General features: G+C 43.2%; 1 protein-coding gene across 1 annotated transcript in view; it reads right to left on the reverse strand.

The window, feature by feature from the left end:
* Positions 1 to 20836: 20836 nt before the first annotated feature.
* The window catches only part of syn2a (synapsin IIa), a 38319-nt gene continuing 31364 nt past the window's right edge, over positions 20837 to 27791 (reverse strand). Inside the window, exons 4-11 of the mRNA XM_067447021.1 lie at positions 25255 to 25411; positions 25086 to 25175; positions 24930 to 24992; positions 24707 to 24849; positions 24537 to 24611; positions 24341 to 24443; positions 21694 to 21831; positions 20837 to 21392 (exon numbers count right to left, since the gene is read on the reverse strand). Coding sequence (XP_067303122.1) covers positions 21258 to 21392; positions 21694 to 21831; positions 24341 to 24443; positions 24537 to 24611; positions 24707 to 24849; positions 24930 to 24992; positions 25086 to 25175; positions 25255 to 25411 — 904 coding nt within the window. The 3' untranslated portion in view covers positions 20837 to 21257. The remainder of the gene's footprint in view (positions 21393 to 21693; positions 21832 to 24340; positions 24444 to 24536; positions 24612 to 24706; positions 24850 to 24929; positions 24993 to 25085; positions 25176 to 25254; positions 25412 to 27791) is intronic.

Raw genomic sequence — 27791 nt, forward strand, 5'->3', positions numbered from 1 at the left:
AAACATTTCAGCATTTCAGAAAGACTAAAACATTTCAGCATTACAGAAAGACTAAAACATTTCAGCATTACAGAAAGACTAAAACATTTCAGCATTTCAGAGACTAAAACATTTCAGCATTACAGAAAGACTAAAACATTTCAGCATTTCAGAAAGACTAAAACATTTCAGCATTACAGAAAGACTAAAACATTTCAGCATTACAGAAAGACTAAAACATTTCAGCATTTCAGAGACTAAAACATTTCAGCATTACAGAAAGACTAAAACATTTCAGCATTTCAGAAAGACTAAAACATTTCAGCATTACAGAAAGACTAAAACATTTCAGCGTTACAGAAAGACTAAAACATTTCAGCATTACAGAAAGACTAAAACATTTCAGCATTACAGAAAGACTAAAACGTTTCAGCATTACAGAAACACTAAAACATTTCAGCATTTCAGAGACTAAAACATTTCAGCATTTCAGAAAGACTAAAACATTTCAGCATTTCAGAGACTAAAACACTTCAGCATTTCAGAAAGACTAAAACCTTTCAGCATTTCAGAGACTAAAACACTTCAGCATTTCAGAAAGACTAAAACACTTCAGCATTTCAGAAAGACTAAAACATTTCAGCATTTCAGAAAGACTAAAACACTTCAGCGTTTCAGAAAGACTAAAACACTTCAGCGTTTCAGAAAGACTAAAACATTTCAGCATTACAGAAAGACTAAAACACTTCAGCGTTTCAGAAAGACTAAAACACTTCAGCATTTCAGAAAGACTAAAACATTTCAGCATTACAGAGACTAAAACATTTCAGCATTTCAGAAAGACTAAAACATTTCAGCATTTCAGAGACTAAAACATTTCAGCATTTCAGAGAGACTAAAACATTTCAGCATTACAGAGAGACTAAAACATTTCAGCATTACAGAAAGACTAAAACATTTCAGCGTTTCAGAAAGACTAAAACATTTCAGCATTACAGAGACTAAAACATTTCAGCATTTCAGAAAGACTAAAACATTTCAGCATTTCAGAGACTAAAACATTTCAGCATTTCAGAGAGACTAAAACATTTCAGCATTTCAGAGACTAAAACATTTCAGCATTACAGAAAGACTAAAACATTTCAGCATTTCAGAAAGACTAAAACATTTCAGCATTTCAGAGAGACTAAAACATTTCAGCATTACAGAGAGACTAAAACATTTCAGCATTTCAGAGACTAAAACATTTCAGCATTACAGAAAGACTAAAACATTTCAGCATTTCAGAGACTAAAACACTTCAGCATTTCAGAAAGACTAAAACATTTCAGCATTTCAGAAACACTAAAACATTTCAGCATTTCAGAGACTAAAACACTTCAGCATTTCAGAAAGACTAAAACACTTCAGCATTTCAGAAAGACTAAAACATTTCAGCATTTCAGAGACTAAAACACTTCAGCATTTCAGAAAGACTAAAACATTTCAGCATTTCAGAGACTAAAACATTTCAGCATTTCAGAAAGACTAAAACATTTCAGCATTTCAGAAACACTAAAACACTTCAGCATTTCAGAAAGACTAAAACATTTCAGCATTTCAGAGACTAAAACACTTCAGCATTTCAGAAAGACTAAAACATTTCAGCATTTCAGAAAGACTAAAACATTTCAGCATTACAGAGACTAAAACATTTCAGCATTTCAGAGAGACTAAAACATTTCAGCATTACAGAGACTAAAACATTTCAGCATTACAGAAAGACTAAAACATTTCAGCGTTTCAGAAACACTAAAACATTTCAGCATTTCAGAAAGACTAAAACATTTCAGCGTTTCAGAGACTAAAACATTTCAGCATTACAGAGACTAAAACATTTCAGCATTACAGAAAGACTAAAACATTTCAGCGTTTCAGAAACACTAAAACACTTCAGCATTTCAGAAAGACTAAAACATTTCAGCGTTTCAGAGACTAAAACATTTCAGCATTTCAGAGACTAAAACATTTCAGCATTTCAGAAACACTAAAACATTTCAGCATTTCAGAGACTAAAACATTTCAGCATTGAAAGACACCAGTGACACCGAGACAGCGTTGATTCTGGGAACCAATTGGCCAGCACTCCATAAATTATTAGGGCAGTTATGTGCGGATGCCTCTTGGGGGAAGGATATCCAGCGGAGGGAGGCGGTCGCTCAGTTGGGAGAGGTGGATTCGGGACCTCGGGAAGCTGTTTCAGGGGAACCGAGTGGTCTGGAGATGGCTCCTCTCACAGATCGCGATGACTTTCCCCTGGAACAGTCCCAAGATGAATCGCTTAAAAATGCATTTGAGCAGGTCCGTTCCATCGACGGCCACCTCCTCCAACCGGGACAACCGCTCACCTATCCGTATTTTGCAGTGTTGAAAGATAGGTTGTATCGGGTGACCCAAGATACCCAGACAAAAATGGATACAACCCAGTTGTTAATACCTAAAAGCCGTCGGGAAATGCTATTCCAGGCGGCTCATTGTAATCCGATGGCAGGGCATTTAGGACAAAAAGCAACACTTAACCGTCTAATGGCCCGCTTCTTTTGGCCGGGCATTCACGAGAATGTGCGCAGGTGGTGCGCGTCTTGTCGTGAATGTCAGTTGGTGAATCCTCCGGCCACCCCAAAAGCACCATTGTGCCCCCTTCCACTAGTGCAGGTCCCCTTCGAAAGAATTGGTATGGACCTCATCGGGCCATTAGAGCGATCTGCACGAGGGCATCGCTTTGCATTGGTCCTAGTGGACTATGCAACGCGATACCCGGAAGCAGTGCCCCTCCGCACTATTTCGGCGAAGAGTGTGGCGGGCGCACTGTTTTCTTTAATCTCCCGGGTGGGAATCCCGAAAGAGATTCTCACCGACCAAGGCACGGCGTTCATGTCACGGACGGTCCGTGAACTATACGAATTATTGGGCATTAAATCGATTCGCACCAGCGTCTACCACCCACAAACAGATGGTCTGGTGGAACGTTTTAATCGCACGTTGAAGACCATGATTCGTAAGTTCGTTCACGAGGACGCAAAAAATTGGGATAAGTGGCTAGAACCTCTGTTGTTTGCTGTACGCGAGGTCCCGCAAGCCTCCACGGGGTTTTCCCCCTTCGAGCTTCTCTATGGGTGCCAGCCTCGGGGGGTGCTGGATGTCCTTAGAGAGGCTTGGGAGGACGGACCTTCCGCGGCGAAAAATGAAATTCAGTATGTCCTGGACCTGAGAACAAAACTCCACACGTTGGGGCGGCTATCAATGGAGAATTTGTTACAGGCCCAGGACAGACAAAGGCAGCTGTACAACAGGGGAGCTAGGTTACGTCAATTCGCACAGGGAGATAAAGTGTTGGTATTACTCCCCACTTCCAGTTCAAAATTACTCGCGAAGTGGCAAGGGCCTTTTGAGGTTACACGGCGAGTGGGAAACCTCAACTATGAGGTGGTACGATCCGATAGGGACGGGGCACGTCAAATTTACCACCTCAACTTGTTAAAAAAGTGGTCAGAGGCGGAGTCGGTGATGCTAGCGACGGTAGTGAGCGGAGAGGAGGATCTCGGGCCAGAAGCGGTCCAAAAACCTCAATCTTTCGTTCTGGCCCCGGGGGGGGATCACCTCTCACCCTCGCAGCTCACCGACATACGAACATTACAGGCAGCTTTTGCGGACGTGTTCTCGCCCCTACCGGGTCGCACCGACCTCATTCAGCACCGAGTTGAGACGGAGCCGGGCGTGGTCATTCGCAGCCGGCCGTATCGTTTGCCAGAACACAAAAAAAAGTAGTTCAGGCAGAATTAGAGGCTATGTTGGATATGGGCGTAATAGAAGAGTCTAGCAGTGACTGGGCGAGCCCGATAGTTTTGGTTCCAAAGCCTGACGGCTCAGTCCGGTTCTGTGTAGACTACAGAAAGGTGAACGCGGTGTCAAAATTTGATGCGTACCCAATGCCGAGGATTGACGAACTGCTTGATCGGCTAGGAACCGCTCGCTTTTATTCGACACTGGACTTAACAAAGGGCTATTGGCAGATCCCCTTGTCTCCAATGTCTAAAGAAAAAAACGCTTTCACCACGCCGTTCGGATTACACCAATTCGTCACCCTTCCTTTCGGCTTGTTCGGGGCGCCCGCAACCTTCCAGCGTCTGATGGACAGAATTCTCCGGCCGCATGCTGCATATGCCGCTGCGTACTTGGATGATATCATCATCTACAGTACAGACTGGCAGCGACATATGCAGCATTTGCGGGCTGTCCTGAAGTCGCTGAGAAGGGCGGGGCTCACGGCAAACCCTAAGAAATGTGCGATTGGGCGGGTGGAAGTAAGATATCTGGGCTTCCACTTGGGTCATGGACAGGTGCGTCCCCAAATTGATAAGACGGCAGCGATTGCAACCTGTCCAAGGCCCAAGACAAAAAAGGAGGTTAGACAGTTCCTGGGGCTAGCGGGATATTACAGAAGGTTTGTGCCTAACTATTCGGACCTCGCTAGTCCGCTGACTGATTTAACTAAAAAGGAAGTACCAGATACGGTCCAGTGGACGGAGCGGTGCCAGCAGGCTTTCACCCAGATAAAGGCTGCTCTGTGTGGTGGGCCGCTCTTACAAGCTCCTAATTTTTCTCTCCCTTTTTCCCTACAGACCGACGCCTCGGACAGTGGCGTGGGCGCAGTCCTGTCCCAGGAGGTGGAGGGGGAGGAGCGGCCGGTGCTGTACATCAGTCGTAAGCTCTCTAAGAGAGAGACGATGTACAGCACCATAGAGAAGGAGTGTTTGGCCATCAGATGGGCCGTCCTCAACCTTCGCTATTACCTCCTGGGGCGGGAGTTCACCCTCTGCTCGGATCACGGCCCCTTGCAGTGGCTCCACCGCATGAAAGATACCAACGCGCGGATCACCCATTGGTATCTCGCTTTACAGCCGAGATACAGTTCAAGGTGGTCCACAGGCCGGGTGTTCAGATGGTTGTGGCTGACTTCCTCTCCAGGAGGAGGAGGGGGGAGGTTGCAGGCCGGATGGCTCCCCGGCCTGAGTCGGGCGGTGGGGGTATGTGGCAGGAGGGGCGTGGTTTCGCGAGGTCTGTAGCGGGAGAGAGGAGGCGGAGCCGAGCAGTGAGTAAGTAGGTCAAGTGCAGATCACTAACACCTGTGTCTGTTTGCAGTAATTGGCATGGAGAGACAGCATTTAAACCCCAGCAGTACAGAGAGAGAGAGAGAGAGAGACCTGGACTGGGACTTCGCGTGCACAGCAGAGAAACTGAGAGAAACTGAGAGAAACTGAGAAAGAAAGTTAAACAGAGAAGGAGCGATCCACATCGTGGAGAAACTGAGTTTTGCACACACACACACATATGTGTGACGGTTATTTGTTTTTGAACAAGACTGAATAAAGAGAGCGAGTCCCAGTCAAAGCCGACCCCGTCTTCTTCCTTCACACCCCCACGAACATTCGTTACATAAACATTTCAGCATTTCAGATGCTGTGCAGCGAGTTCATCCCGCCGGTTAATCCAGTTATGCCGTCCTATCGCAAAGACCCATGTCTTTTTTGATGTGCATCGAGGAATTTATTTGGTAAATGCAATTTACGTGCATGTTTTCTTATCAGATAAAAAAAATTATACAGCCAATGTACAGCCTTGGAAAATACTTTATACTTCAACATTTGTTGACTGTAAATAAATGTATTTGTGTTGTAAAAATGTAATTTGTATTTAAATCAAAAAGTAATCTGATTACATAATGCACATTATTTGTAATGCATAACTTTACTCGTAACATCAAAAAGTAATTAGATTATGTAATGCACATTACTTGCAATGTGTTACTTTACATAGTCAGATTACTTTTGATGTAAGGAGTAATGCATGTTACCCAACACTGCTCATTTCAGATTCAGATTTTGTATCATTCAACTGAAGTCTGTATATGTATTTTAAAAATGTTATGTTCTTTGTCCATGCAATAAATGTCCCTGAGTGAATACGTTTTATAGTGTTTTTAATTCAAAAGCTCAAGTAAAGTTAATCGTATGATCATAACATCTTTCCAGGGATGGCCAACAATACAATTCAAAATCAGTCAGAGCTAGAAAAGTATCTAAAACTTCATGTTACAGGAAGACATACTAAAACCCAAACAGAATACTATTATTCAGAGTTTTTTTTTACATTTTACATGAATGGATTTGTCAAAGTCAGCCAATTCAACCTAAGTTACTGTAATAAAAAACAAACAAAGACTTCCGGTTTGACGAACTAGGAGATGGCAGCTTAGGGAACGTGCTCCCGACAAGTACGGACATTTACCCACTACAACCCGAATATTTAATAAAAACTTAGGTTACAGTGTGTTTCAAGACAGTGGGTCTCGAGTATGCCCAAAGGGAAAAATAAAAAGTCAAAGCAGACGGAGTTACTCGATGTCGAAAGAGCTAGTCAAACTTCATCGCCTAGCAGCGTAATGGAGGACGATGAAGATACACATAACGTCACGCAACTCGGAGCGAAGCAAAGTGAGACCGGTGACTTCGGCCTCATACTTAAAGAGCTGAGAGAGTTCAGAAAAGACAGCAGTCAGCAGCTGAATGCTATTCGGGAAGAAATTAATAAATCCAATACTAGGATCGAAGAGGCGGAGAGGAGGATCGACGCGACTGAAACACGGTTACAAGTGGCGGAAGATACCGTGCAGGAGCTGCTACACCTTCAGATACATCTAGACGCTAAGCTGACAGATTTAGAGGGCCGCTCCAGACGAGAAAACATTAGAATTCATGGCGTTAAAGAGGGGGTGGAGGAAAATTCCCCATCGATGGTGATTTATGTGGAGCGATTGCTGCGGGAGGGCTTGGAGCTTCCGTCTACATTTGAACTTCGAGTGGAAAGAGCTCATCGCGCCTTAATGCCGAGGCCGCCTGGGGAAGCCTCGCCGAGGTCCATCGTTGTCAAGATGTCAAGCTACAGGATGAAAGAAGAGCTGTTGAGAATAGCCTGGCAAAAGCGAGGATTCCAATATCTCGGGAAAAGAGTCAATCTCGACCACGATTATGCACCGGATGTCTTGAAAAAGCGAAGGGAGTATGCCGAAGCAAAAGCGGTATTGAAGGAGAAGAAAATCCGATTTCAGACGCCGTTCCCTGCCAGGCTCAGAGTTTTCTATCAGGAGGGAGTTGTGATGTACGATTCGGCGGAGGATGCTACGGAGGATATTGCGAAGAGGGGGTTCCCGGTGTCGGTAATCAAACACCCGGACTCGCTTTTGGAGCGGATCCAGCGGTTCACGTGGCATACCGTCAAGAGATCAGGGAACCGGCACAGAGCTGGCCGGGCTTTGGACTATAAGGAAAAATTACAGGCTTTTAGACACCAGGATTCAGGATGACTGTTAGTGAATGGAAAACTGCTCTGTACGACTTTGCTGGAAATATAACGGGTGAGTCCGTTAAGTCGTTATTTTCTTTTTTCGTTCGGGACTCCCAGTAACGTCAGAGAGAGGAATTAAGTACTTTAAAAAGTCCTGCTTATTAAAGAAGCTTTGAACGGGCTGCATAACTAAGAGTATAATGTATACGTCGGTGAAATTTTCTTTTAGGCTGCCAAGACAAAGACGATATTATGCATGAAGGCCCTCTCCCACCTGTGAAGGGGGAGGCATTACCTCAGAGCCCTTTTTCCATCAGGGCTTCATCAGGGTCAATATTTAGACCCCACAGTTGGAAGTCTTTCTTTTTCTGTTATTATTGTTCCTGTTGGGTACCGTGTGTTGCAGCAGTTCTTGCTGCTGTTCTTTGTAGTTCGTGGGATATAACCTGTGATTCTCTTTGTTATTCATGGTCACTTATGTTTTTTTTTTTTTTTTTTTTTTTTTGTATTACATATATATACATATATATATATATATATTTATAGCCTATGGTTTATTTCATTTATCATTTTTCCCCCTTAGTTTACACTGAATGCAGCCAGTTAAAATAGCAACTTATAATGTGAATGGCCTTGTCAACCCCATCAAGAGAAGTAAAATATTAACTAAACTAAAAAGAGAAAGAGTTGAGGTGGCGTTTTTACAGGAAACCCATCTTTCGGAGACGGAACACGCTAAATTAAAACGATTGGGCTTTAAACACCAGTACTCATCATCGTATAAGGCGGGACACAGGAGGGGGGTGGCAGTATTGATATCCAACAAGACTAGTTTCGAACCTATTTTTGAAAAAAAGGACACAGAGGGAAGATTTATTCTCGTGAGGGGAAATTTAGGGGGCTCATTGGTTACTCTATTTAACATCTATGCTCCTCCTAATTCTGACTGGAAGTTCTTCAAACAGATATTTGATTTAATAGCAGCAGAGACCCAGGGGGTCCTAATATGCGGGGGGGATCTCAACATTAGACTAAACCCCAAATTGGACACCTCAAATTTACAAACAGTCCAGCCCAATTTGATAAGTAAAAAGATCAATCTGGCTATGAAAGAAATCGGGCTAATTGACATCTGGAGAGAATTAAACCCTTCAAAGAGAGACTACACTTTTTTTTCAAATCCGCATTTGGCGTATTCGAGAATTGATTATTTTTGGTTATAGTTTGATTATAGTTGGCTGCGATGTGGGGAGCATGGACCTTTCGGACCATAGCCCCATTTATTTAAAATTAAATCTTGAACAATACCGGAAAGACACCTTATGGAGGCTAAACACATTGGTACTGATTCACATGAAGGAACAAATTAAGAAGGATATTGCCGAATACTTAGAACAGAATGACAATGGGGAAGTTCTCCCCCCAATATTATGGGATGCATGTAAAGCTGTGCTTCGAGGCAAGATAATTGGATACAGTGCTCACCTAAAGAGAGTAAGACAAAAAGAGCTAATTCAGTTGGAAGTAGAATTGAAACAATTGGAACAACACCACAAAGACACAAATGATAAAAAAATTAGCGAGCTAATTAGGAAGAAAAAGAACGAAATAAATGAGATTTATACAAAAGATATACAAAAAAAGTTAATTTTTACAAAACAGAAATACTATGAAGGGGGTGGGAAAGCCAGTAAATTATTAGCTTATAGGCTGAAAAAACAACAAGCAGAGAATTCAATTCATAAAATAAAAAATCCTATTACTAATTCTATGCTTTACAAATTAAACGAAATACAAGATTGTTTTGAAAATTATTATAAAAAACTATATTCACAGCCTCAAATAGATGGAGAGAAAATGGAAGATTTCTTTCAGAAAATAAATCTGCCTAAATTGAATAGTGAACAAAGTAGGAATCTAGTAGCAGAAATAACAGAGAAAGAAATTCGCTCAGCCATTTCGGATCTTAAACCAAATAAGGCTCCAGGTCCGGACGGGTTCCCTTCCGAATAGTACAGAGTCATGGAGAGTTCTTTGACCCCTGTACTGCTGTCTACCTTTAATTGGGTCCTTAAAGAGAACAGTATACCCCCCTCCTGGAGGGAGGCGGTAATATCTTTAATTCCGAAGGAGGGGAAGGACAAGTCTGAATGCGGCAATTTTAGACCAGTAAGCGTATTGAACCAGGATTATAAAATATTTACCCATATACTAACCAAACGATTAGAGGGACTGCTACCATCAATTATTAGTCTTGACCAGACGGGTTTTATTTGTGGAAGACAAACTCAAGATAGTATCAGAAGGGCTTTACACGTAATTAACCATATAACAGAAAATGATTTAGTTGCAGCACTAGTGGGGCTGGACGCGGAAAAAGCCTTTGATTGTGTAAATTGGTCTTTTTTGTATAAAGTTTTGGACAAATTTGGATTTCATAGTACCTTTATTAATACATTACGAGCTCTCTACGATAGCCCAAGGGCAAGAATTAAAATAAACGGGGCGGTCTCTAGCCCCTTTACATTAGAAAGAGGAACAAGACAGGGCTGCCCAATTAGCCCCCTCCTGTTTGCAATCTTTATTGAGCCCCTGAGCCAATGGATCATTCAGGACAACAATATTAAAGGAATTGCTATGTATGGGAGAGAGCAAATTATTTCATTGTTCGCTGATGATGTACTGGTGTATTTGACTGTCCCTGAGCAATCTTTGGCACGTCTATTGGAATTATTGGAGGAATATGGATCCTTCTCAGGATATAAGCTGAATGTTCCAAAAACACAAATTCTCTGTTTCAATTACAGCCCTTCTGTAAATATGAAAAATAAGTATAATTTGAAATGGGATTCAGTTTTAATTAGATATTTGGGGGTAAACATTCCAATGGACTTGACAAATTTATTTTCACTTAACTACCTCCCCTTGAACAAAAAGATTAGGGAAGACATTGTCACGGTTCATGGATTCCCTGTCTCACTCTTGGGTGCGTGTTGAATGTAGGTGAGGGCGGAGCCTGGGATTGGCTCATCACGCACCTGTGGCTGATCACCTGCACCAGCTGCAACTCATCACCTTCACCCTATTTAGTCTCTCTGTTTCTCTCTTGTCTTTGTCAGAGCGTTGTTGGATGTTTCCCCTTGTGTCTCCGTGTTGGTTGTCGTTTCCCCCTTCCGTGAAACGCTGGATCCCTTCCCGGATTACCTCAACCGCGCTCCCGAGTCACTGCTGCTCACAGCCTGCCCGTGTCGCCAACAGAGTCTCTTTCACTGCTCCGTCTTATCCGGACTTCTTCTGTGTTCTGAGTTTTGGCTTCTGTGACACTTCTGTCAATAAACTAGTTACTTGCAATTGAATCCTGCCTCTGTGAATCCGTTACAGAACGCTCTGACCAACCATGGATTCAGCGAGTATCAACGCCCTACTGACCAGCAGCAACGAGAGACTGGACCAGCAGGAGGCGAACTTAACTGCCACAGGACAGGCAGTACACACCTTGGTGGCACGGGTGGCCGAGCTGACCCAACAGATGCAACAACTCGTCGGTCCCACTGTGCCCGACCCACCGCCGATTCCCCACACACCATCTGCATCAGGGCAACCGGAACCACGTCTGCCTACCCCCGAGAGTTATGCCGGTGAGAGCAATTATTGCAGAGCCTTCCTTACCAAGTGTTCCTTGTTTTTCGCTCTTCAACCGCAGACTTTCAACACGGGAAGATCCAAGGTGGCATTCGTCCTCACCCTGCTCTCCGGACGAGCCGCACTTTGGGGAACGGCGGTGTGGGAGAACCAACATCCTTGCTGCTCCTCGTTCCAGACGCTGGCGGCAGAGATGAGAAGGGTGTTTGACCGAGCGGTGACCGGAAGAGAAGCGGCACGTCAACTCGCAGAGCTCCGCCAAGGTAACCGCTCGGTCTCGGATTATTCCATCGAGTTCCGCACCCTGGCCGCCGAGTGCAAGTGGAACGAGGAGGCACAGTGGGACATGTTCCTGCATGGGCTGGCTGACCGCATCCAGAAGGAGATATTCGCCATCGACCTTCCGGAGAAGATTGACGGTCTCATTGACCTTGCTTTGAGGGTGGACGCTCGTCTGAGTCGGCTGAGGTCCAGGATGGAGCCTCAGCATGGGAGTGTCGAATGCCCTCAGGCCAGCGCTACGGATGCGGTCAGCTACACCTTCGACCCGGAGCCCATGCAGGTGGGTCGAGCTCGGCTCTCCCGGGAGGAGAAGGCGAGACGGAGATCCCGTGGTCTTTGCCTGTACTGCGGCGGGAACGGACACCTGCTAGACTCCTGCCCGGTAAAAGACCACGCCCGGCGGTAAAAGGAAGGCTACTGTCGGGCGGGATCTCCGTGGAAAAGACCTCATCCTCCACTCTCCTCCCGGTGAGATTGCTGTGGGCAGCTCAGGATTTTTCCAGCCTCGCCCTCCTCGACTCGGGAGCGGAAGGTAACTTCATTGACTCTGCCCTTGCTCACAAACTTAACATACCCACCATTGCACTCAAGAACACCATTTCTGTCAACGCACTCAACGGACAAGTTCTCCCTGACATTTCATTCACCACTGAACCACTTACACTGATCACTTCCGGCAACCACACAGAACGCATTTCATTTTTCATCCTGGACTCCCCTCTGGCTCCCGTTGTCCTCGGTCACCCTTGGCTGGAGTTACACAATCCAAGGGTTGACTGGGGACAAAACTCTGTGTCTGCGTGGAGTGATAGATGTTATGAGTCTTGTTTGGTGTCTGCTTGTTCGTCTGTTTCTCGTTCTGTTTTTCAGAGTGAGACGGTGAATCTGTCTAACGTGCCTCCGGAGTACCTCGACCTGAAGGAAGTGTTCAGTAAGTCCCGAGCTGCTTCTCTCCCTCCGCATCGTCCCTATGACTGTGCTATAGATTTACTCCCAGGTAAGTCTCCGCCTAAGGGCAAACTATACTCTCTTTCTATTCCAGAGAGGGAGGCCATGGAGAAATATATTTCTGATTCTCTAGCCTCCAAATTCATCCGCCCTTCCTCTTCTCCAGCGGGGGCGGGGTTCTTCTTCGTGGGGAAGAAGGATGGTTCTCTGCGACCTTGCATTGATTACCGAGGGCTGAATAACATCACGGTAAAGAATACCTATCCTTTGCCGTTGATGTCTTCAGCTTTCGAGAGGTTACAGGGAGCATCCGTCTTCACGAAGTTGGACTTACGTAACGCTTATCATTTGGTTCGCATCAGGGAGGGGGATGAATGGAAAACCGCATTTAATACCCCCAGGGGGCATTTTGAATACTTGGTCATGCCTTTCGGCCTTTCCAACTCCCCAGCGGTTTTCCAGGCACTCGTCAATGATGTGTTGAGAGACATGGTCGACCAATTCATATATGTCTACCTGGATGACATTTTGATTTTTTCTTCGTCTCTCCAGGAACATGTTCGACACGTCAGACGAGTGCTTCAGAGGTTGCTAGAGAATGGGCTTTTTGTCAAGGCGGAGAAATGCGCTTTTCATGCACAGTCTGTTCCTTTTTTAGGGTACATCGTGTCATCGGAGGGAATGCGCATGGATCCCGACAAGGTTAAGGCTGTGATGGATTGGCCAAGTCCAGATTCCCGTAAGGCCCTACAGAGGTTTCTGGGGTTCGCCAATTTCTATCGGCGTTTTATTCGCAATTTCAGCCAACTAGCCGCACCTCTGACTGCCTTGACCTCTCCCCGAATGACGTTCAGGTGGTCCGATACAGCCGAGGCTGTATTCGCCAAACTGAAAAGCCGCTTTGTTTCGGCTCCCATCTTAGTCGCCCCTGATCCCACACGTCAGTTCGTGGTAGAGGTCGACGCATCAGAGGTGGGGGTAGGAGCGGTTCTTTCACAGCGCTCTCCCTCAGATGACAAGATGCACCCGTGCGCGTTTTTCTCCCATCGTCTTTCTCCTGCCGAACGCAATTATGACATTGGTAACAGAGAGTTGTTGGCCGTCAAGTTAGCGTTGGAGGAGTGGCGTCATTGGCTTGAAGGGTCGGGGGTACCTTTTATTGTATGGACGGATCATAAGAACCTTGAATATATTAGATCTGCTAAAAGACTCAACTCCAGGCAGGCTCGGTGGGCACTTTTTTTCGGACGTTTTGACTTTGTTCTCTCGTACCGCCCCGGGTCTAAAAACATCAAACCCGACTCTTTATCTCGTATTTTTGATGCTTCCGAACGCCCGGTTACTCCCGAGTGTATTTTGCCAGAGAAGATGGTTATCTCTACACTCACATGGGAGATCGAATCGAAGGTCAAAGTGGCCTTAGAAGGGGTAACGCCCCCGCCCGGCGGCCCACCGAGTTGTTTGTTCGTTCCGGAGGGGTTAAGATCCGAGGTCCTCAAATGGGGTCACTGCTCCAACATTGCCTGTCATCCAGGGGTAAACCGCACTTGCAGTTTAATAAAGCAACGATTTTGGTGGCCACTTATGGCTCGCGACGTTCGCAGTTTTGTTTTGGCTTGCTCGGTCTGTGCGGTTGGTAAGACATCTAACCAACCTCCCCAGGGGTTACTTCAGCCGCTGTCTGTTCCTTCGAGACCCTGGTCCCACATCGCTCTAGATTTTGTTACCGCCCTCCCGCCCTCCCAGGGCAAGACGGTCGTTTTGACCGTCGTGGACCGATTCTCGAAGGCAGCACATTTCATTCCCTTGCCCAAATTACCCTCAGCCAAGGAGACAGCGGTATCTGTAGTAGATCACGTCTTTCGGTTACATGGCCTCCCGATGGACGTGGTCTCCGACAGAGGTTCCCAATTTGTGTCCAAATTTTGGCAGGAGTTTTGTAAATTACTAGGAGCCACGGTTAGTCTGTCTTCGGGTTATCACCCCCAAAGCAACGGTCAGACCGAGAGAGCCAATCAGGATCTGGAGAGAGTGTTGCGATGTTTGGTATCCAAGAATCCTTCATCCTGGAGCCAGCAACTCTCTATGGTTGAGTACGCTCATAACTCGTTACCAGTGTCATCTACGGGCCTTTCGCCATTTGAGTGTAGTGTAGGTTACCAGCCACCTATTTTTCCTAGTCTGGATTCCGAGGTCGCGGTCCCCTCTGTTCACGCCTTTATCCAGAGGTGTCATCGCACATGGACCAGAGCCCGTGAGACTCTGCTCCAGGTGGGAGCGCGCACCAAGGCTAAAGCCGATCGCCACCGGTCTAAGCCTCCCGTTTACGTCGTCGGTCAAAAAGTGTGGCTTTCTACCAAGAACATTCCTCTCCGCTCCGTATCTAATAAACTTGCTCCCAAATTTATCGGCCCGTTCACTGTCACCAAGATCATTAGTCCGGTGACAGTCCGCCTCAAACTCCCTCCGGCGTACAGGAGGATTCATCCCGCCTTCCATGTATCCAAAATCAAACCTGTTTTTCACTCCAACCTTAATCCGCCAGTCCCGGTTCCCCCACCGCCGCGACTCGTAGATGGGGAACCAACTTATTCGGTTAATCGCATTCTGGATTCTAGACGGAGGGGACGCGGTTTCCAGTACTTGGTGGACTGGGAAGGTTACGGTCCGGAGGAGAGAAGTTGGGTTCCTGCTAGGGACATTCTGGATCACTCCCTTATTGATGATTACAATCAACAGGTAAGGTCGGCTGGGAGCGTCAGGGGACGCTCCTAGGGGGAGGGGTACTGTCACGGTTCATGGATTCCCTGTCTCACTCTTGGGTGCGTGTTGAATGTAGGTGAGGGCGGAGCCTGGGATTGGCTCATCACGCACCTGTGGCTGATCACCTGCACCAGCTGCAACTCATCACCTTCACCCTATTTAGTCTCTCTGTTTCTCTCTTGTCTTTGTCAGAGCGTTGTTGGATGTTTCCCCTTGTGTCTCCGTGTTGGTTGTCGTTTCCCCCTTCCGTGAAACGCTGGATCCCTTCCCGGATTACCTCAACCGCGCTCCCGAGTCACTGCTGCTCACAGCCTGCCCGTGTCGCCAACAGAGTCTCTCTCACTGCTCCGTCTTATCCGGACTTCTTCTGTGTTCTGAGTTTTGGCTTCTGTGACACTTCTGTCAATAAACTAGTTACTTGCAATTGAATCCTGCCTCTGTGAATCCGTTACAGACATAAGGAGATGGGATCTTTTACCTTTTCTTAATTTTGGATCACGCGTGGAATCTGTCAAAATGGTTATTTTGCCGAAATTGCTGTATCTCTTTCAATCTCTTCCACTAGATATACCTGACCATCAATTTCAGGAGTGGGACAAGCATATTTCAAGGTTCATTTGGCAGGGACGTAGGCCAAGAATTAGATACCAGAGTTTACAATTGACAAAAATCAAAGGTGGGGTCGCTCTCCCATGCTTAAAAGACTACTATACCGCTGCTCAATTGAGGCCATTAGTATGCTGGTGCAACCCAGATTACAGTGCTAGATGGAAGGAGATTGAAGTTGCTATGTCAGATGAATTTCCAATTCAGGCTGCTATTGGGGATAAGGACTTGTCATACAATTTAAAAGAATTGGGAAATCCATGGATATGTTTGGCACTTAAGATATGGAGCAGGGTAATATCTCAAAGTAACCTGAAGGAGGGGGTAAGGGTCCTGAGATGGTGTGCATTTGATACCGATTTTTTGCCTAATAAATGGGACGCAAGATTTAAGAGATGGACTTCGCAAGGTTTAACAGCATACTGTACATTTTTGCATAAGGGGGCTATGAATAATTTTCAAAATCTGAAGAAGCAATTTGGTTTAGATAAGGACGATTTTTATAGATTCCTTCAGGTCCGGCATTATATTGACCAAATACAGAAGAGGTGTACAATAGTAGGCTGGGATGACATTCTGTTAAATGTGTTTATAGAGGCTTATCTTGCTGGCTCTAACCGGAAGCTCATCTCAAGAATATACAAGGGGCTTCAACAAAGAAAAGGTAGTTCTTTGTATATAAAGCAAAAATGGGAACAGGAAGGAAACTTTGTTCTAAAGGAAGAAGATTGGGAGAAATTATGTGAGATACAGTGGAAAACTTCCAATTCGACGTTATGGCGAGAGTTTTGCTGGAAAAACCTTATAAGGTTTTTCATTACTCCAACTCAAAATAAACACTACACCAATTCTTCGGCATGTTGGCGACAATGTGGGTGCCACGAGGCAAATCATTTCCACATTTTCTGGTCCTGTACATTATTGATTCCATTTTGGCAGGAGGTGTATAAAGTCTTGCAAAGTATTTTTCAGGTGGACATTCAATTTAAATTTGAGTCTTTATATTTAGGGGCCTTAACAACAGAAAATGTTTCTTCTCATGTCAAATACTTATTTCAGATCCTAAGTGCTGCCAGTAGAAAAGCTATTACTAGAAGGTGGTTAAAACCAGGAAAACCTACCGTTGAAGAATGGATTGACATTATCTATGACATTTTTAAGATGGAAAGGATTACTTTTGCTTTGAGACTGCAACAGGAAACTTTTTTGAAAAGATGGGAAAGATGGATAACGTATATCACCCCATTACGCCCATCATTTGTTTGAAGTGGATGCTTTTTTTTTTTTTTTGTTAGTTTTTTTTTTTTCTCTCTCTTTTTTTTCTCCTTTTTTTTCTTTTCTTTTTTTTCTTTTTTCTTTTCTTCTCTCTTTCTTCTTCTCCCTATTCCCCCCTCAGTAGAGGGCTTTATGAGGCATTGAGGTTTACCCCATTATGTTTGTTTTAGTTCTAGGTCGGATTTTACTATGTCTAAAAAATGGTTATGTGAATGTAATGTAGATTGAAGGCCTAATGGGTCCCTGCTTACTTTGAAACTGTTTATCGAACCTGTGATGCTTGTCCTATGTTATGGATTGTTAATATACATATGATGATGGCTTAACGAGAAACATGACAGGTATCATCACTGACTGTATTGAATGGACCTGGAAAAAATCAATAAAAAAAAGAATAAAAAAAAAAAAAAAAAAACCACTTTCTTACATTTTTCTTTCTTAGACTTTATTTTAAGATGTGTTTGTTACAGTTTTAATTACATTTTAGTACTAAGTATTAATAAATTAGAACAGAGTGAGCAGGGTGATGAAGACAGCGATGATACATTACAATACAATAAAATTTGATTCATATAGAACATTTAAAAACAACTGGTGTCGACCAACAGTTCTTTACAAAAGCCAAGGAAACTAACAATAGAATAGAGACACATAAAACATTAAAGTTAATAAAAGATAATAAAATGGAAAACCCTCACAAAACCTACATGAAAATCAAGGAATATTGAAAGCAATTGAGAAACAATACATTTTCAAAGTGGATTTGAATTGACAAAGTTTGGGCGGATCTGATATAAGCTAGTAGACTATTCCATAACTGAGGGCCGATGACCGCAAAAGCACGATCACCCCTGTTTTTAAGTCCAGTTTTAGGAACAAAGAGTAGATCAGAGTCCCCAGATCTGAGCGATCTCGCTTGTGTAATAACTGGGTGTCACAGTTCAGATAGGTACTGTGGAGCGTGGTTCTGCAAAGACTTAAAAACAAATAACACAACTTTAAAATCAGCTCTGTATTTAACCGGTAACCAATGAAGCGAGTTCAAAACCAGTGTAAAGTGTTCACTTTTACGCTTCCCTTTGAGGGGCCGTGCTGCCGTATTTTGAACTAATTGCAGATACTCTGAGGGCCTACAGTATATAAAGAGTTGGTCATCTAATCGGGATGTTACCAAAGCATGCGTAACAGTCTCAGAGTTCTTAGACAAAAGGGGCTTAACCTTGGCTAAAGGACTTAACCACAGCACTTGTCTGCATATCATACTTAAGGCTGTTATCAAGCAAACCCCCCAGATTCTGACCACGGGTGGATTAAAATCATGAGTACTGTGATCATTTCAACCAAACAACATCATTTACAGCCAGAGTTTCATCCAAACAGTCCAATATTGGCTTTACATCAGGCTTCTTATCACGCTTCAAAGGCATCTGTGTGTCATCAGATATACAGATGAAGAGAGACCCCATATCTTGATAAAACAGAACCTAAAGGGAACATATGTGACCCTGGAGCACAAATCCAGTCCTGTGTCTCTAACTAATAGCCAACAATACATTGACCGGGTCAAAATCATCCATTTCTCTCTTTCATGACCACATCGTTAGGATATTAAGATCATGTTCCATGAAGATTCTTGCCGTAAATATATCATAAATGTATTATTAGTAGTAATATGTGTTGCTAAGGACTTCATTTGGACAACTTTAAAGGGCGATTTTCTCAATACTTAAAATATCGTCCCATCATAAGAAACCACACATCATTGGGAAGCTTATTTATTCAGCATTCAGGTGATGTATAATCTCAATTTTTAAAAAAGTACCCTTATGACTGGTTTTGTGGTCCAGTGTCCCAAATAAAGATTAAACAGAACCAGGCCAAGACTAGAGCCCTGAGGAACACCACAACTGCATTTCAGACGAAGACTGTAGCCCGACGCAGACAGAATAACTATAATAACTACAGAATAATATTAACCTATCAGTTAAATATGAGCAAAACCATTGTAGCACCATACCCCGAAGCCCACACATGCTTCTAGACGTGACACATGAGGTCGACCAGGTCAATGCAGAGCTAAGGTCTAGCAAGACCAAAGCCATAGACTGCCAGGTATTAGGGCTGTGCAATATATCGGAATTATCATAATATCGCAAAAGTACATCACAATGTGCATATCGCAACGGCACGCAATATCTGAATGATTTCAATAGGCTACTTCAACATTGTGAATAGTGTACGTTTTAGGTCGACGTATAGAGCAGAGAATAGACTGGGCACACGACTGTTTCTTATGGGACTTGCTTGACGTTAAAAAGAGTAATTAAATGCAATAATTTGCGAAAAACAATAACTTGCAGTCTCGAGCTATCTGACACACACACCGAAACGTGAACGATTTGTGCCATAAATGTTTGCTAAAACACTGCTGGTCACTTTCAGAAGTTGTAGCGATGCTTTCTTTTCCCAGAAAGACTGTGAAACACAAATGGTTTCATTCTCAGTTTATTATTATTTTTTTTATATATATATAATTGAAATTGATTATACACATTAATAGCAATATCGTATCGCATATTGAATATCGCATTGTTTGACAAGATATCACAAATCGCATTTTTCTTCAATATCGCACAGCCCTAGCAGGTATGAGTGGTGAGCATTACATCCTTCATGACCTAAGATGGCCGATTCGGTTCTGTGACGGGCTTTAAAACCAGACGGACGTTTCTCATGAATATGGTTATCATGAGTATAGACAGGAGTTGGCTTGAAACTGCTTTTTCTAAACATTTTGAAAGAAAAGGTACATTTGATATTGGGGGGAAGTTTCTCAACAGCGTAGGATTAGTTTTTATTTTGAGACGAAGCAAAAACCAAAGCATGTGCACGATCCCAGTACATTTGTTGACGATAGACAAGACTGACAACTTGAAAAACTTGTTTCAGAAAATGTGTGGCAGTCACATCCGGAGAGCAACTAGTAGGTTTTAAAGTTGCAGCAATCTCTTCAAGGGAGTCCAAAGAAATATGCTCAAAGACAGACCATGTAGAGGACTCAAGCGACATACAGGCAGACGAACACATCTGAGATTTAATCAGCGGGATCTTATCAGTAAAATATATGATGAAGGACGACAGAGTGAGACCATGACAATATTATCGAGATTTATTTGCATGTAATTGTGTAGAATACACGGTTATTACTATAATACATGTAACTTGCAGCATGGGTATTGTAAAATAAAGTGGTGCCTTCTTTTTCTGTGAATTGTTTCATAAATGCATCAAAACGACTGAAAATCTGATCATTTTTTAACTTTAGTTGTGATGTTTATTTAGTGTTTTTGTAGACAAATCAGGGGTTTATATCCCAATATCGGTGACCAGTTTTGTGTATCTCATATTAAATGAACAGACAGTAAAAACTATAGTGTGTTCAGTGGATGTTCAGAGATTTATTTGTATTGCTTATTATTTATTTAATTTGCAATTCTGCAATAATACTGTTAACAAGAAATTGTTTTTGCAACCCAAAAATGACTGATGTCCAGTAATATATAATATAATATATAGCTTTCATTCAAAGTAGCAAATACACTTGACCATATTTTATAACACATTTACAATACGAGAGTGCAATTATGATATCTATTATTTCAACAGTGATCACAAAAGAAATAAAAAATACACACCTCGCCGTTCAACACACAACGACACACAACTCTGATCATGCAATTAAAGTATTCATTTACTTTTTATAGTCCCCATTCTTTCATGTACACACACACACATACACGCACACACACACACACACACAAAATAATTGCCAAAGCATCTTATCTGCACCTATTGCATTAATGATGGCAATTACAACGGGTGTGCTGTGCTCTGTTCGCACGCACGCACGCACGCACGCACGCACGCACGCACGCACGCACGCACGCACGCACGCACGCACGCACGCACGCACGCACGCACACACACACACACACACACACACACACACACACACACACACACACACACACACACACACACACACAGAGTAACCCTTTGCACAGAATATACTGAAACACAGACATAAGACAAGAAAATATATATATAAAGTCCAATTGAAAGAGTGGCACTGAACACTAGGCACAATCTGCTGTATCACCACACACAACGACCCTGAAGAGAAAACCGCTTCACATAGAAACAAAAGCAACCGTCACAAGCGCACAACAGGGAGAGTTACACAGTACAGACTGAATACAGATCAGGCCACATCTAAGACTTCCATACCGATTATTTGTTGGCTTGCACCTCAGGCCACTGTTTGAGTGTTCGAACACAACCTGTCAGACGTTTCCCTGCTTTGACTCTTCATGGTAATGTTAGTTAGCCTGCACTAATTTTGGTCCCACCGCAACACCGTTACAGTCAAGAATGTACTGCAAACAACTCTGTGGAGGAGCTTTCTGCGCTGGGGCGTTCTTTACTTCAACCAAAGCGTCCTTTTCAGCCGTAATCTGAAACAAACACACACATCTGCTCATATATGTGACTTTCAGAACTGACACGCTTAAACTCTTCTGCACTGTATAAAACATTCAACTTGTAAAATGTTCTCCTAACAAATGTAAAGAAGTAGCTTGAACATAAACATTTTTTTTTTTAGATGGAGTTCCTCCAAACAGAACAAGAATACTCAAACGTGTGTTAACTACAGTTCAGAGTTAAAATACAGACAGAACTAGTCAAGTTAACTAGATAAAGTACAAAAAGTCAGCTTTATTTTAAAACTTTGCAGTGTGTTGTTACATCATGTACCTGTTTTGACTGAATAGCAGTTGGTCTTTTGGGATTTTGAGCCATAACATGATTCATTTTGGCAATGACCATGTCTCCTATTAGCTGCTGGTCTTCAGCCTGATGGTCCCCCATTAAAGGCATAGACGAACCCATTACCTAATCCCCCCAAAACAGGGATTATTTATATTACATGAAGAGTAAAACACAATTTTTTAATTCATTCAAAGATACAAACTCACATAAATGCTTTTAAATGCTTATATCACATCACTATATTTGCCAAAAGTTTTGGGACGCCTGCCTTTACATGCACGTGAGCTTTAATGCCATCCCATTGTTAATCCGTAGGGTTTAATATGGAGTCGGCCCACCCTCTCTAACAGCTTCAGCTCTTCTGGGAAGGCTTTCCTCAAGGTTTAGGAGTGTGTTTATGGGGATTTTTGCCCATTCTTCTAGAAGCGCATTAGTGAGGTCAGGCACTGATGTTGGACGAGAAGGCCTGGCTCTCAGTCTCCGCTCTAATTCATCCCAAAGCTGATCTATCGGGTTGAGCTCAGGACTCTGTGCAGGCCAGTCAAGTTCCTCCACACCAAACTCCTCATCCATGTCTTTATGGACCGACGCTTTGTGCACTGGAGCACAGGGCTGAACGATATTCTGTTTTAACATCGACATCGCGATGTGTGTGTGTGCGATAGTCACATCGCCGGAACATGCGTTGTGAAGGGTCGTAGCCCATGGTGTGTTAAGAGAACGGTAGCACACAGTAAACACACAGAGTTTGCTGCTGGAGTGACACGCACGTTCCTCATGCCTGCACAGTGATTGGTTCGCTGTGCCGCTGCTCAAGGCCAAACATTCACTGCTAAAATGCACGACGAAGAGGAACCGACCGCCGTTTCGTACCAGAAATAATCTTTTTGGGACTATTTCGCCTAAATAAAGGAGCATGTTGAACAAAAAGAGGTACTTTGCATGGAGTGTCTTGTGGCCACAAAACAAGAAAAACCCACCAATTTGTCTGACCACTAAAAAAAACGGCACCACAAAGCTCTTTACGACCAATACAAAGCAGGGCTCGACATTAACGCTTGTCCGGGACATGTGGGTGTTTTGAAGGGACAAGTGAAAGAGAATTTTACTTGACTGACGGACAAGAGCCTGAATAAACAAAAAATAACTAGCGAATCACCAAAATGTGTAAGTAGCGATCGATAGTGGACAATATGTAATGAACTAATGATAATAAGGTCGCGCTGTTGACGCTCGTGCAGCCTCTCGAGGAGAAATCACAACACTAGAGCATTTCCTGAATACCATCACGACATGACACTGATTTCATATGACAGCTCCATAAACAACTAAGTAACATTCACTTAAAGTCACTTACATTTTAGATGCAATATTTAGTGTTGTTGTTCTATTTCAGCAGTGAAAATCGTTCACAGCAGACCCGTAACACGTCTCACTCACAGCAACAAGTGTGAACGATTCAGTGTTTGAATGAATCGTTTGAATGAACGACTCAGTGACTGCTGCCACCTACTGGAGGATTCGTTTCATGTTTGCACATACTTTCCAACATTTCTTTTTGTCACCTGTAATGAAGCTTGCTTATTAGTGAATTATTAATATCATGGAATGGTAACTAAGTATTGACTTTAGCCTGGATTGATGGCTCTCAATATCGCAATATATATCGTTGGGGAAAAAAAATATTGCAATGTAATATTTTTCCAATATTGTGCAGCCCTACTGGAGCGCAGTCATGTTGGGACAGGAAGGGGCCGTCCCCAAACTGTTCCCACAAAGTTGGGAGCATGAAATTGTCCAGAATATCTTGGTATGCTAAAGCATTAAGAGTTCCTTTCACTTGAACTAAGAGGCCGAACCCAGCCCCTGAAAAACATCCCCACACCATAATCCCCTCTCCACCAAACTTTACACTTGGCACAATGCAGCCAGGCGAGTCCCGTTCTCCTGTAACCGCCAAACCCAGACTCGTCCATGGGATTGTCAGACTGAAGCGTGATTGGTCGCTCTGAGAACACGTCTCACTGCTCTAGAGTCCAGTGGCGGCTGCTTTACTCCACTGCATCCCACGCTTTGCATTGCTCTTGGTGATGTAAGGCTTGATGAGCTGCTCGGCCATGGAAACCCATCCCATGAAGCTCTCTCCGCTGTTCTTGAGCTCATCTGAAGGCCACAGAAGTCTGGAGGTCTGGAGCTGTTGACTCTGCAGAAAGTTGGAGACTTCTGCGCACTGTGACCCTCAGCATGAGCTGACCCCGCTCTGGGATTTTACGTGGCTTATCACTTCATGGCTGAGTAGCTGTTGTTCCCAATCGCTTCCACTTTGTTATAATCCCACTAACAGCTGAGCGTGGAATATTTAGTAGAGAGGAAATGTCAGGAATGGCCTTATTGCACAGGTGGAAACCTATCACGGCCCCACGCTTGAGTTCACTGAGCTCCTGAGAGCGACCCATTCTTTCACTAATGTGTGTAGAAGCGTCTGCAGGCCTAGAGCTTGATTTATACACCTGTGGCCATGAAGGGATTGAACACCTGAACTCAGGGATTTGGAGGAGTGTCCCAATACTTTTGGCAATATAGTGTAGCTAGCTAGTATGCAACTCCTAACAATTTTAATTATAGCACATACCTCAGTAATGTAATCTTTTCCATCTTTTCCATGAATAGCTTTTACAGCACAAATTTCAAGGCCTCCAAATATTTCACAGCAGGTGTCTACCCAAAGCTTATATCTGCAAAACATTACAAAACAGGCTTAGTCATGTTTGAAGCATTTGCTTACCTGTAGCAGATGTTTTAAAGCTTGCCAGGGCAGTTTGGCTTACCTGTCGGTCATAGCCACCTGTTCCACCATGGCAGTGCCAGCGTTGGACTTCCAATTACCTGAGACTGACGTCCTCCTATGAAACGAGGAGCATTCTTCATCTGTCAAGAACAGCATTTAGCTAAACCTGAGATGTGTTCAGAAACGCTACAGAATAGCATCTTTACTCACATGTAAGCTTTGTAATCATTTCCAATTTTCTGAATCCTGATGTCATATTTGGGTTCGATGAAAGGTTCGCATGTGCTGTATGTCTGCGTGATGGCCACCACACTAGCTATGTCCTGAAACTTTGTGTGGTTTTCCACTTTGACCTTAACAACACACTTAGATTAGATGCTTAACTCCATGCTTAGCTCTTCTTTGACGGTCATTGTTTAAGAGTAAACGTTACCTTTCCCACACCAGAGTGAGCGTGCCCGATCTTCACCACAACGGGAAATGCCGGCATGGTCACCTGATTTGTTTTCACACAAACAGATTATTTATTGATTTAATTATGGAGATATAGTAATTGATCACATCACTGTTTATAAAATAATAAACTTACCATTTCTTTATAGTTGGGATAGAACGTCTGCTCAATTAATGGAAATTTCTCCTGTCCGAGTTTCTTGTGGGTGCTGATCAGACATGCGAACTGCAGACAAGTTTAGAGAGATGAGGATGGAGCAGATATCTATCAGACGCCATGTCAGATTGATCGTCCTCAAACTTACTGCCCAGGGTTTGTCACAGAGGTTGTAAATGGACTCCAGGGAGTTGATGCTGGGAATGCCAGCGTACTGCAGTCCGATGATTAAGTTACGGAAGTCCTCGTTCTCTGTCATGCTGAAAGCATGTTGTCGGACCAGGACAAAGTCAGGCTTAAATGACCTGTAGAGACATTATTCATATATTAAATCAGTTGTATTCATAAATATTCATATTTTTGTGTAATCGGCATGATGACTCCGATCCTTCAAAATGAATATTCTTGTGTAATCGACGTGTCATCCTCAATAAACCCGTCCCGTATTTCGGATATATTCTGATCTAATATGATTTCTGACCTGTAAGGTTGCCAGAATAATAATCCTCCACGGTGTGTTAATAGGCCAGAGGAGAACTGGCCCCCCGACTGAGTCTGGTTTCTCCAAGGTTTATTTTTCTCCATCATGCCCTGATGGAGTTTCGGTTCCTTTGGTCGCCTTTGGCTTGGCTTGCTCAGTTGGGGACACTAACATTATGATCCAAGTTATTCAACTAAATATACAAATAAAATTAATGACCTGTATCAACTATAATACTGATCTGCCCACATTGACACTATATGATAAATTAAAATAAGCTGATAACATCACTGTTTTCTCCAGAACGACTGTACAGCCAAATTTAATTCTGTTGCATTATTATCCTGTTTAACACTGTGAAGCTGCTTTGACACAATCGGCACTGTAAAAGCGCGATATAAATAAAGTTGACTTGACCTACGTTACACTCACACACACACACACAAGTAACTTCATTTATCTTTGCAATGTAGTTATACATGTTGCAACATTTGACATCTATAATATGTCACAATGGCTCTCCTTCTTCTAACATCTGTCAGACTGACAGACCAATCATGTCAGCGATCAGGGAGTCCCTGCTGCACTATTCACTATTCTTCTAAGATTATGGAAGCTGCACTCACACCGCTTTTAGCGTTCACAGACGGAGCTGGTCCTGTAACAGCTGAAGCTGTAAATCCTGTTTTGCTTTTAGCTGGGTGTGTCATCTTGCAAGAGCAGAACACAGCCGTGTCAAGCCGAGTGTTTTCCTCATTATGAATAAGCATCCTTATTTTCAGATACGACTCGATTAGTAGATCAATCAATCAATCAACTTTATTTATATAGCGCTTTTACATTCACGATTGTGTCAAAGCAGCTTCACAGTGTCAAACAGGATAATATTGCGACAGAATTAGATTTGTCTGTACAGTCGTACTGGAGAAAACAGTGATGTTATCAGCTTACTTTAATTTATCATAGAGCGACAATGTTGGCAGATCAGTATTATAGTTTATAGAATTAAATAAGACCTAATTCATACATTTTATTTGTATAACAAGTTGAATAACTTTAATCATATTTTTAGATGGTGGAAGATGAAGATGTGCAACTGTCCTCCTGACCTCTTGAGGATGAAGATGATGAGGATGGCACCATCCACCTAGCAACAAGTGTGGAGATCTTCCCCTGCTGTGGGAAACTTCCCATTGTCTAGCCCTCTCCACAGGTGGGCCAAGGGGTAGAGAGGGGTCTCTGTGATGGTACGTGTCTGCCATCACACCTCATACCGGTTAGATAACTCACTCCGGCAGTCCTAGTGTGTATCGTGGAGATTAAAGGCACTGGGACAAACCATATTCCCACCATGTGCCTGTTAAGGGTTTTTTGTATGGCTGGATATTCAAGCCGTGGGGGAATGGTAGCGAGACCTTATCATGTTGCTCATGTGAACTTTTTATAACAGTACGAGGGCTAACCAGATTACTGCAGTTATTGCCCCCACTACCTCATCATCCGGTTAATGTGATGTCACTGCATTCTTCCATCTTAAAAATATATCTAAATTACGACTCTGTTCATGAGATTATCAAATATTAAAAACAAACACACAATAAAACACGAGCACAACTGATCCAATCTTCTCAATCTTTATTATTAACAGTTCTTCAACCTGAACGTAAACTGATCCTCTGAATGTGAACATTTCTTTCAGAACATGAATGGTTCATATAGGCTTACTTGCCTACTCGTTTTTTTAATAGGCTGTAGCCTATAGAAATTAGACCATTATGTAATATTGAAATATTAAATGTTTTTCTTTTTCTTTAAAATAATAGACTAATTCAAAGTGAGGCAATAACCAGGTCAAACCGAACAGTGAACAAAATTCTAGGTCTAATTCTAGTTGGGAAATAATCTATTTGGGATTTGCAAACAATAATTGCTTTAATTTGCATCAAATATATTATTAGTCCCGAGATTATTCGCATGAGTGTATAAATACGTTCATCCGCTGCTTTAATTTGAGTTCTTCTGTGGTCTAACAGTAGACTTTTAGCAAATCGTCTCAAATCCCCTCTAATATCGTTCTCTTCATTCTGATCAGCCTCTGTTCCTGTCAATCATGCGGTGTCAACCAATTATACTGCATTAGGGAGGGCCGAGCTAACTCTCTCACACACACGACAATGTGAGGTAGAAAGCATGGCAAGCGTGGC

The sequence above is a fragment of the Pseudorasbora parva genome, chromosome 6 (assembly GCF_024679245.1).
Source record: "Pseudorasbora parva isolate DD20220531a chromosome 6, ASM2467924v1, whole genome shotgun sequence".
NCBI lineage: Eukaryota > Metazoa > Chordata > Actinopteri > Cypriniformes > Gobionidae > Pseudorasbora > Pseudorasbora parva.